The sequence below is a fragment of the Myotis myotis genome, unplaced genomic scaffold (assembly GCF_014108235.1).
Source record: "Myotis myotis isolate mMyoMyo1 unplaced genomic scaffold, mMyoMyo1.p scaffold_m19_p_14, whole genome shotgun sequence".
Taxonomy (NCBI): Eukaryota; Metazoa; Chordata; class Mammalia; order Chiroptera; family Vespertilionidae; genus Myotis; species Myotis myotis.
The window spans coordinates 19018037-19030234 of NW_023416318.1; the positions used below are offsets into that span (position 1 = coordinate 19018037).

At 39.8% G+C, this 12198-nt stretch overlaps 1 protein-coding gene across 9 annotated transcripts in view; it reads right to left on the minus strand.

Moving 5' to 3' along the window:
* The window catches only part of EHBP1 (EH domain binding protein 1), a 324049-nt gene that overhangs the window by 63222 nt on the left and 248629 nt on the right, over positions 1 to 12198 (minus strand). For 7 of the 9 annotated variants that reach the window (XM_036334392.1, XM_036334393.1, XM_036334397.1 and 4 more), the window contains one exon: positions 5316 to 5463. In XM_036334392.1, the coding sequence (XP_036190285.1) occupies positions 5316 to 5463 (148 nt within the window). The remainder of the gene's footprint in view (positions 1 to 5315; positions 5464 to 12198) is intronic. The other 2 variants (XM_036334396.1, XM_036334401.1) reach the window with 1 other exon arrangement.

Below are 12198 nucleotides of genomic sequence, written 5' to 3' on the forward strand. Positions count from 1 at the left end.
AAAAATTAAAACACATTTTTTTTATTCATCTGAAATACAAAGTATATTACTTTACCTAAATCAAAGAGGCAAAAATATCAGTTTAAAAGTTAAATGGCCCTAACCAGTTTGGCTCAGTGGATAGAGCATCAGCCTGCAGACTAAAGGGTCCCAGGTTTGATTCTGGTCAAGGGCATGTACCTTGATTGGGGGCACATCCCCAGTAGGGGGTGTGCAGGAGGCAGCTGATTGATGTTTCTCTCTCATCGATATTTCTTACTCTTTATCCCTCTCCCTTCCTTTCTGTAAAATCAATAAAATATATTAAAGTAAGTAAATAAATAAATAAATAAAATAAAAGTTAAATGACCCGAAACTAACACAAACCAAAGTGGTAAGCTACATACATATAATAGGTATAAAACATGTAAAATATATCATATATAATATACAATAAATATCTATATTATAAAAGACCTGTGGCTATAACGCTGTAACGAACAAACACCCAGCCACCAGGAGATGCACGGAGCACCTTTCGGTCCCTCCCCTGGCCCCCGAGCTGCTCACCGTGAGGGAGGGGTGGTGGCGGGGTGGGACTGGAGACTGTTGAGTGGTGGTGGCTGGGGGAAGTTTCATGGAGCCATCATGGGGCGGGGGGAGTTTCACGGAGCAGTTGCGGGGTTGGGGGAGACTCGCGGAGCAGTCGCGGGGCAAGACTTGCGGAGCAGTCACGGGGCAGGGGAAGCCTTGCGGAACAGCTGTGGGGTAGGGGGAGCCTTGCGGAACAGCTGTGGGGTGGGGGAAGCCTTTTGGAACAGCTGTGGGGTGGGGGGAGCCTTGCGGAACAGCTGTGGGGTGGGGGGAGCCTTGCGGAACAGCTGTGGGGTGGGGGGAGCCTTGCGGAACAGCTGTGGGGTGGGGGAAGCCTTGCGGAACTGCTGTGGGGTGGGGGGAGCCTTGCGGAGCAGTGGCGGGGCAGGGGTAGCCTCGTGGAGCAGTGGCAGGGCGGGTTGGGCCTCAAGGAGCAGCGGCCATGAGCATTGCATAGCAGTCGTGGGGTGGGGGGGAGTTTTGTACAACAGTGGCGGGGCGGCAGAGGCCATGCGACGGAGGCCAGGCTAGGCCTAGGGACCCTACTTGCACATGATTTTCATGCACTTAGCCTCTAGTCTATCCTATCTAATAATAGACAAACAGGGTGGTTGACTACATTCGCTACGCCCCTCATTGGCTAATCAGTGTGATATGCAAATTAACCACCAACAAAGATGGTGGTTAATTTGCATATGTAGGCTCCAAGCGGCAGAGCGAAGACTGAAGGTGAGGTGGAGCCACAAAGACGGAAGACGGAAGGCGGCTCTGGCTGGAGCGAAGGCCTGGGTCCTGGGTGCCAGAGGAAAACCGGTGCCAGCAGCCAGGAGAAAGGAAGGCCTCTAGAATATATATAAAAGCCTAAGCGACCATTACGACCAGAACAACCGGTCGTTATGATGTGCACTGACCACCAGGAAGCAGACGCTCAACACAGGAGCTGCTCCCTGGTGGTCAGCGCACTCCCACAGTGGGAGCGCCGCTCAGCCAGATGCCAGGCTCATGACTAGCAACTGCAGCTGCAGTGGCGGAAGCCTCTCGTGCCTCTGCGGCAGTGCTACTGAGTGGCGGTGGTGGTGGCGGTGGTGGTGGCGGTGGTGGTGGTGGCAGGCGCAGTGGGGCCGGGGATGAGTGGTAGTGGAGCTGCGCCTGGCCCTGGCTGGGGCTCCTCCCCGGCCGCCTGCCGTTTCGGCACTGCTACATTCCTCAGGGGGTTAGGGGGCATGTCGGACTGCTGGGTTTCGGCCCGATCCCCGCAGGCCAAGGTCCCAGATTGCAAGAGGGTGCAGGCCAGGCTGAAGGACCCCACCCATGCACGAATCTGTACACCGGGCCTCTAGTATGATATAATATCATAAAACAAGATAGACACCTCCAAATACCTATGGACTATTAACCAAAACTTAACATTTATTTGACCAAAATAAAAACTTATTAACTCTCAAAGCAGAAATTCAGGCCATAGTCTCTGATCACAATACCACTAAACTAAAAATGAAAATACCAAACTTAGTCCCCAATCACCTGTACCTTGCCAAGTAAGATCAATGCAATAAAATGAACCCTTAAGTTTGTTACATAGAGTGAGAATTTTAAGATGAGGCTGTTATAGGTCTATAACTACAAAATGATGCAGAAATTGAAAAAACATGTAAATACCACAATAGCACCTGATCCTCTCATAAGTCCTAAAATTGTCAAAAGGAGGACAAGTAAAAGTTAAACTGTAGCTCCTTGGACAGGTTAATTCAAAAGTATTAGGCTATTTCTGTTTGCAATAGGATGCAAGTGGGTTGCTTGAATCCATGGCTATACATGACCTGAAATACCTTGCATATATTCTCTGTGGACACCACGAAGGTGAAGTCACCTCATCTTAAATGTAAATTTCCTTTCTTCAGAGCCTGGTTGCTGCTTGAGAACGGTGCAGGCAATGAGTCTTAGTAACAGTCAAGTTCTACCCCTCCCCCAGGCTCTGCTTTCACCTATTATCTCAGTTCTTGACTACTCCCTCCCCTTTTTACTCTTGACCACTGCTTCCAAAATCCTCCTATCCTACTCCTCCACCTGGGCTGGTGTCTACTTATTTCTCTTTCCTACTTCCACACTATTCCTTATTCAGACTTGATGATTCCCACTAGACACTGGAAGAGTGAAACTAATTTGTTAATTCTTTCCCCTAACTTATCAACTTCACAGCATCATTTCCCTTAGGAATCAGACTCTGAACCAAACTGAGTTTTAATTTCTATGGGTAAAATCCAGCTCACCACTTTTTTGGAGTAAATAGCAGGCATGCCCATTTATTTATATACTGGAGACCCGGTGCACAATATTTGTGCACAGGTAGGGTCCCTAGGCCTGGCTGGCGATCAGGGCCAATCGGGGCCTTCCAGCTGCTGGTTGGGGCCTCCCTTCGTTCTGTGCCGCCCACTGGTGGTCAGCGCATGTCATAGCGAGAGATCGAACTCCCAGTCTCCCGATCAAACTCCTGAGAGGACACTTAGCATATTAGCCTTTTATATATATAGATGGTTCAAGACTGCTTTCCGGCAATAAGGGCAGAGTTGGGTAGTTAAGACAGACACCATACGGCCTGCAAAGCCTAAAGTATTTACTCTGGCACTTTTCAGGAAGTTTGCCAAGTCCTGTCCTAGCACATCTATATAAATGGTTGAATTTTAAGCAGGAATTATATCCTCTCTTTTGTCCTAAAGATCTCTTCCTCCACCTCTCAGACCCAACAGCTTCAGCTTAGACCTTGAGGCCAGAGCAGACCTAGTCCTGGTGGAGATAGGCCAATATCTATCTACCCCTGAGGCCAGGGAATAGGCCTCATCCACTTGTTGTAGGTCAGCCTGATTAAGAGCCTACCATCTGATATGTGGCTGCTTCCAACATTAAAGGTATGGTGTGTCCTATGGGAGAAATGGACCCTGATCACTGTGGTCTTAGAGAACAGAGTCTGGGCTCCTCAGCAGGTTCTTGTAAGTCACCTGCTCAGACCTGTCCACCCCGTGACTTGATGTCACCTGGCTCTCCCTGTTCTAGTCTATACTTCTTTGCTAGCTCTGCAGATCCAATCCTCACTTGTTCTTTATTTACTTTTTAGATTGTTGAATGATGACAAAATATGGCCGTCATTTTCTCGAGCTACTATATAGAAAAGATACCTATTTTGGCGGTTGTAACACTGATAAATTCTCTTTACTTAGTTATGTCCTGACTTAGCTTAAACTTGGGTTGATTCTAGAGATGAAACAAATTACATAGCTAACCCATCCCACACCATCAATCAAAATATTTAATTCTTAGCTTTACCAGAGTATACAACTCATTTAGCATTGTTGGTTGCTCACTACCGAGGGAAAAAAATTAAAAGAGAGACTGGATGCTTGTATGCTATTATTACTGTTCTCCTACAGTCTCTGGTAGGTAGGGTTAATAGCTTTAGGACAGTCTATCTGAAGGATCAAGAACATGAATTTTTTTCCTATCATACGAGGCAAAACATTTTCAGATACTTAGAATATCTGGAATTTTTCTATTATCAAAGAAACATCTTATTATTGATAATAAATGAAAGCAAATTATCATAGCATTATATAAATAAAGCTGTGAGTAGTTACTGATGTTACTATAAAACTTTAGAAGAGAGTGTAGAAATTGCAATTAAACTTCTGAATGATAGGAGTTGAAAAGGTAAGATGAAGGATTTAACTAAAGTGCAAACATCTGAGAAGACCAGAGGGACAGATACACAGCTGTTTGGGAAAGCACCTTTCAAATTTAAGGGATAGGAGGGTTTTGCTATAGGCATCAGTTGGAATTCTCTAAAACAGTAAGCTTCTATTATAAGGAATCAATTAGGAATAACAGCAGTACGTTTCAGTTTACTTTGAAGAAACTTACAATTGACCCTAGAAATAGCCTACCTTTGTTTCAATCCTCTGAGGTCTTATTTGAGTCCTTACTTGCCTACACTCTACAGTGATCTTAGCATCCTAAGACTAACTCAGGACAGGTACCTGACATGTTTTAGTAGATAAATAGGTTATAGATCTTTAAAATAAAATAAAGACCAACAGGCCTCTTAAATATACTCCACTTAAATAAAAATCTAAAAAGTTCCAAGTTAAAGATGCCCAAATTGAGCACTGAGGGGCAAATTAAAATTCTCTTTAATTATACTATAAACAGTCCTTGTCCCAACATCAACAAGTTTAGACTAATTTCTGCAGATATTGGAAAAAAAATCTTAGGATAAGAAAACTAAGAAAAATGGATATGGGACTTATTAAAAATTCTTAGATATCAGGCTATAATGCCAGAACATTGTTAAAGCTACTTTTCTAAAGATCTGGTTTAAAGTGAAAATCCTTCATGCCAAAGCTCCCCATCTAACAAGTCTTGTGGTCTAGATGTTGTGGACTTGATTGCATTTTACTCACTCCTAAAACAATTAATGAGGCATCATGGGGAACCACAAACCAATGTCTGAGTTTTCTCCTAAATCATATTCTAAGAAAATACTCCTTGGGTTGTTTAATATTAAGACAAAAAGTTGATCTGAAAAACAGCAACAATCACCTACTGATTTGTTATGCTTCCTTTAGGTTTTTTGCAACATATCAATAGGTTAGAAACTTTATGTATTTGATACATTTTGAAGTAAGAATAAAAAGTCCCAAAAGGTCTACTGTGGATTTCTGTAGAATATGATACAAGCTTCTTTAACTCACCTCCAGATGCCTTTGACCTTTCTTTCAACTTTTCCGTAGCCATTTCACCATAGCTGGGAAGTTCTGACATCTTCACTCCAGATCGAGCTTCTGCTATTAGCTGACGAGCTCTCTCTCTCAGCTGCCGACGTCGCTCTTCATCTTGCTGCTAAGATATATTGAACAGTTGCCAACTCAGTAATTGACAGAAATGCAATTTCATTTTCAATCTGATCATCATGATAGTAACTGGTTTACAGCATGGTGCTTGGCCCACATTATAAATAGGATGCTCTATATCAGTTGGATGTCACACCATTTTTAAAAGACATCGTAGAATCAGATTTAAAAAAAAAAACATTTACAAAATTATTGTATTAAAATGTCTTGTTAAAAATTCAAACTAGCTTCTAAAGAATGTTTGGCAGTATATATTACTGAGGAAGTAGCAGAAACGATTATTAATAAAATAATCAGGCTTATAGAAGAGTCATAATATTAAAAAAAATTTCAATTAATACCTACCTTATTTTTAAGAATAGAATTTAACTTGTTATTTTCTAATAAAAGCATAGAGCACTGACTAAAATACAGCTTTGATGGCAAAAAAATGTTGCTACACCATGTTGATAATATATAGGAAATGGTATTTTTAGGGGACTGAAGTAGGAATGGGAATAGTACATTAATTACACAAGTTATTGATCTTGGTAGTTTCAAAATCAGAACTGGGTAACTGATGTACGATCCCCGTTCCTACTCTCTCTCTCCCCAGAAGCACACTGAAAAGAAAAAGTAAAATACAATGTGGTTTTTGACATTTAAAATAACAAAAGACTACAGAGAATTAAATAACTAAAATAGTTTTTGCCTACTAAAAAGGGTTATTGTGAAACATACTTAACCAATGTGAAATTGCTTCATAAACTGGAAAGTATGTAAAATAAGGCATTATTATGACAAAACCAAAGCCTGAAATTATCTGGCCTAACATATCTTTGCAATATTACCTTCCCTTAACATCTCCCAGCCTCCATTAAAGCTCACATATATTCATACAGAATTGCTTGTATCATGTAGTTTCATGGATGTGAATATGTCATTTCCTCTTCCTGGAATGTTCTTTTCTCATCTTATTTAACTCCTACTCATTCTTCAAGATTCAGTTTAAACCCACTAAACTTCTCCAGACTATCCTTCCCTCCTCCCCACTGGTGGAATAAAGTAGTGTGTGTGTGTGTGTGTACTACTTTTTAAAATAATGCTTGTCATTATAAATCTGTATAAATGCTTCCTTCTCAGTAGAACTGGGCTACTTGAAGGCAGGAGCTATATCTGATTTATCTTTGTATCTATGGTCCTTGGTACTTGCTATAGAAATTTGAAACATGAAAATTTATAATTCATCCTCTCAAAAGCTTGTAATATAAAGGGAAAGATAAAATAGCCACAATAAAGAGGTCTTACCAAAATGCAGCTAGAGTTCAGAAGAACATTTTGGCTGAGGAACAAACAGAAGGCATCATGGTACCATGGTTTATGAGATGGGCCTGCAGAATGAGCAGGAATTGAAATGGGTACAGATGGGAGTTGGTAATTAAGTAAGTCAGTGTAGTAGAGACTAAGAGGTAGGAACAATACAAAGACATTGAGGCAGGAAAGTATTTTTGGGGAAAAGTACGGTCTAGTTTTCCTGAGCATAGGGCAAAAATAATGACAGAATGGCAAGGCAAGAAAAATGAAGCTATCTAGATAGACTGTAAAAGCCCTGTCCAACAGGATGAAGTACTTTATTTTTACTGTAATGAAGCTGAGGGCCAACTAAGTGTTTGGTTTTGCGTGTGACCAATCAGAGGTATAATTGAGAAAGGTTAATCTGACAAAAGTGCATAAGATAGGTTGACATAAAGGGACTGAAAAGAGACTCGTTGGGAGGCTACTATAATAGTCCAAGGAACTTGTAATGAAATCTAGAATTAGGATGGGGACAATGAGAATGGAAATAGACAAATGTAAGATATATATTAGAGATAGAATTGATACCTGTACCAATTCTTGGTAACTAATTAGATAGGGAGGGAAGAAAAAAAGCTGACTCAGAAGTTTAGAATGGTGGCACTAAGAATACAAATAGAAAAACCAAGAGGAACTATAAAAAAGGCAGGAGAGGAAGTTGGGGATAAGACAGATGGGTTGAGAGGCTAGCAGGCCATCTGAGTAAAGATGTTAGTATGCAGTTGGGAAGTGAAACTGAAGAAGCTCTCATGAAAAAGGGAGTAATCAACTAAAGTAAATGTTAGAAGTTAATAAATCTGAACATTAAAATAGGGAAATTAAATTTGGCAGGTAATATTATTAGATGCTGAGATAGTCACCGGATTGGTGGAACCCAGCTATCATGCTTTGAGAATCCCAAGTTACATGCAGGTGTGCTCCATTCCACAGTCCCAAGTAAGTTCTGCCTTGAGTTTTCTAGGCCGAAGTACCAGACATATGAAGGAAGAAGCCTTCACATGATCTCAGCCTTTAGCCATTTTAAGTCACTCCTGATGCTGAAGTCCTTTCAGCTGAGGCCATAGACAATATGGAACAGAGACCAAGCATCCCCACCATGCCCTGCCTGAAGTCCTGACTCACAGAATCTGTGAGCAAAAAACAATTGTTTACATCACTAAGTTTGGGGGAGTTAGTTACACAGCACTAGTAATCGGAACATATGCTTGATACCACACAGATTATTTTCTAGTTGCAAGGGGGAAAACAGAACTAGATCAAGGATTAGGGACCAATAATATAATGGTCAGGTTTTGCATCAGTAATATTAGGTCAATCATTTAATGTTTTTTGCTGTGAAACATGAAGTGCACACCACCTAGAACAGTCTAGTCCAAATATTTAAAGTGAATCCATTAAGCCTTTATATATAATTTCCAGTTATCATAAACAGGGGATAGAGAAACATGATGACATAGCAAGGAAGCAGTCAAACAAATTCAGAAGGTAGGATATTCAAGACAACTGACCTGGTCATTTTAACGAGAGAGTTATGAAAACAAACACTAAAAAAAACCCAACTAAACAATCACCATCACCACCAACAAAAGAGATTAACCAGATACGATGTATAGTCCTGAGTTAGATACTGGTTTGGATAAACCAGCTCTGAAGGACATTGTTGAACCAATTATAGAAATCTGAATATAATCAAAGTATTAAATAAGAAGAATGTAACTTGGCTAAAAAATAGTTTATATAGTAATAACTTCATTTTTTATCAAAATACATACACATATAAATATATATATACACAAAAACACTTAGAAGTACATTCACAAAGCTGTTATGATAGACTATCTAGATGTGGAAATGTGGTGTTTTTGTTTTCTTTCATTTGTCTTTATTTTAAAATTTTTGATAGTAGATATGTACTACTTTTATAACAGACTAGAGGCCTGATACACAAAATCTGTGCACCTGTGCAGTCCCTAGGACTGGCTGGTGATAGAAGCGTGAGTGTCTGGTGTGGAAGGGCAGGTCCCAGCTGACCTCTGGGCTCTGGGCAGCACCTGGGCCCCAGGGTCCCCACGCCCCCACCCACCTGCCTGATTCATCGAGCCAGGCGGTGGCCCTGTCCCCCGCCACCGCCGCTGGTCACCATCTGGCAACTGGCGGGGTGATTGGGCCCTGCTTGCACCCGCCTTGGCCTGGCGCCGCCTGCTCACCCGCTCCACCATCCCGCTGTGGTCCCACTCTCTTTGGGGCCCATTGGGGCCGGCAGTGCTGCGTTGCCAACACCTGCCATGATCCATGCCGCTCCCTGGTGGTCAGCGCACGTCATAGTGAATGGTGGAACTCCTGGTTGAGGGGACAATTTGCATATTAGGCTTTTATTATATAGGATATTTTTTAAAAAACATCTTGGGGTAAGGAAGGAAAGATATGAGATGGTAGGCTTCCTAGGGTGGGTGGTATTTGTGGTGAGGGCAAAAGAAGACAAAACCTAAAATTCAAGGGAAATTTTCTTAGTATTTAGAGACAAGAGCTTATTTGTAGTTAGAGAATTAGTACACACCAGGCAAAATGAGACTGTCAATGCAAGAATAATATACAAAAATCCTCAGTACACTTTTAATATTTCTGAACTTGGAAAATATACTAGAATAAAAAGAAATACAGGCTTGATAATGGTGAGTTTTGTGACAGTTGCTGATATTTCTTGATCTTTAATGTGATAAGTCCTTTATATGCATGATCTTATTTAATTTTCACAACCCCAATGAGAATACTTAGATTTAGAATTTCAAGATCACACAGCTAGAACTGATGTCAGAGCCAGGAATCCAGCTCAGGTCTATTTGACTACAGAGCCAGCCCTTGCTCTGAACCACCAAACTATCTGATCCCCAAAATTATCAAATTACATGACCAACTGAGGAAAATTGAGCTTTTACTAAACTTTTTCATCTTTCAAACTTAAGAAAAGTTAAGAGCACTAATAAAAACCATTATTGGATATGCCTCAGGCAACTAGATTTAAGTGAATTTCATTGTGTGAATAATAACTTCTTGGCAGAGCTGGAATTTGGTGATTCAGACTAAGATGATGTGATCTTAGGTCATCTGAGTTAAAATGAAATAAATGATTCTACCTTTCTGAATATGAAATGGAAAACTAATTTTTTCTCACAAGCTGCCACCTTCCCCAAGCCCACCCCCTCCTCCTCCTCAACTCCCATCTGTAAAGATTTCTAAGAGTGGACCAAGAGTGCAACTTAAAGCAGACAATTATTAATAAAACTAACTCTAAATACTAATTAGGGACATTTCATCAATTTCCATGTAAATTGTTTGTTTGTACCTATTTACCCATCATTGTTCTCTATACAATAGAAAAAAATGCAAATGAACAAGTCAGAATGCGCCCTAATGGGACTTTCTGTTTATAACCATTAGCCCAGAGGTGTGCTGTAATTCAATTCTCAAGTAGTAAGATTTAGCCTCATTAACAGACTGCAAGGGCAGGTTACAACTCATAAAACCCTACAGTAAACAAAGTTTATGGACACAGCACAAAATCTTGAGCCTGATTGACAGAATTCTGGTTCCCTATCAGATTGCCTTGATTTACTTTTCTACTAATGTCCTGACACCACAGAGAAAATTCTGCTTGGGCCTAGAGCTCTCCAGTGGGATGGCATATTTGCATTGTTTGTTTTCTCACCCATTAACTTCCCTTAGGACAAAGAACCAACTGAGGAAATGGAAGTTAATTGTTAAGGTCAGAAGGAAAAGCTTGTAATTGCAGCAATTGATTATGCAACCAATTTTAATTTAATTGATAGTATTAATTTCCAGATTCATTATAAGTAAAACTATTTTATTTTAATTTTTATATATAAGCTTCATTAAAAGTCATTTTCTGCAGTAATATGTGAAGACTAGATAGTAACAAAATCTGATCATCTTTTACTCAAAAAAGACATATTGTTTATGTCAAAGGATAAAATGACCAGAGAGTAAGGACAATGATTATTTCATTATTTTTTAACAGCATTCAGCACAAACTGCTCCAAAATGTAGATAATGAATATTTCTGACAATGATGGTTTGCCTACCTACCCAAGCACAGAAATGAGTTACTGCTGTTTTGACCATTCTGTATTTAAAAGAAGACAGTCATAGCTATAAATAAATCTGTTTACTATGCTGAAAAAAATAGATCTTTTCCCTGGAATACAAAGGTAACAAAGGTAAATACTGTTATTAAAAAGAAAAGTATTGTTGAAAAATTCAACACATATAGAAACTATGTATCTTTTATTTACCTGCCTTGTCTAAATACACTTAAATAAACTGAAGTAATTAGGCTTCCGATTTCTAAGAATGGGTCTGATGACAATTACCTTTTTCTATATAGCATAATTTAGAGTTATGTGGGTAATCTAGATTTTGTAATGGAAACTGTATTTTGGGGCCTCCCTCCCCACGACCACCTTTTTACAAATTATAACAAATTTCTGTAAATACTAGTTCCATGCCTGCAGTGTTTTCTGCATGTTGTCTCATTTACTACTCACAACTCTGTAAGGTTAACTATTATCTCTCTGATAGGACAGAAATTGCATCTCACTTAAATACACTGCCCAAGATCATACATCTTGTAAATGGCATACTAAGAAGTAAAATCAGTGTCTGATTTCAAACCACTGGTCCTATCTGTTATATAACTGGTGTACAGAAATTTTCTGAGACCCTAGTGTTATTGTGATTTGAAAAAACACTTTTTTTTGCTTACTCTTAGGCTATACAAATCAGGTTCAATTCCCCCTTGTGCTACTGAATGCTGAGAGGTGACGAGAAACTAACTTGCTTAAATTCATTTAAAACTTAGGTTCCCGACCTTAAATTATAAACCTTCAGAAATGTGCTAAATGTGGTACTTTTAAGCTTTACTATTCTCTTTGCTAACATCTTCAGGACAAGGAAAAGTCCTGTTAAGGTGCAAAGGACTTGCATTTAATACAATGCATTTAAAAATTTCAAGTATACAAGCTAGATCAGAACTAAGCACTTTGGACAAACTGAAAAGAATATTTAGCCCTTTAACAGGTATGTCTTCAAGTTACTATTTTCCTGATCGTTCCAAAATGGTCTACAATCTGCCATAGAAAGATGCACTAATAAAACTTGACAATTTAAGGACAAACTCTTCAAGAATAAGTAATGTAATTCCTTGTTTCCTTTCCATAAAAATGTATTGGTATGCAATTTTTATATTTCACAGTTCACCGACATCTAGGCAAGCTTTCTCCACTGCTTCAATGGTGCTACTTTTAATTTTATCCTCCTTAGTCGTAGTAATTAAAGTGATCAGCAGTGGCATCCCAGCGGCTTTGACACAGTT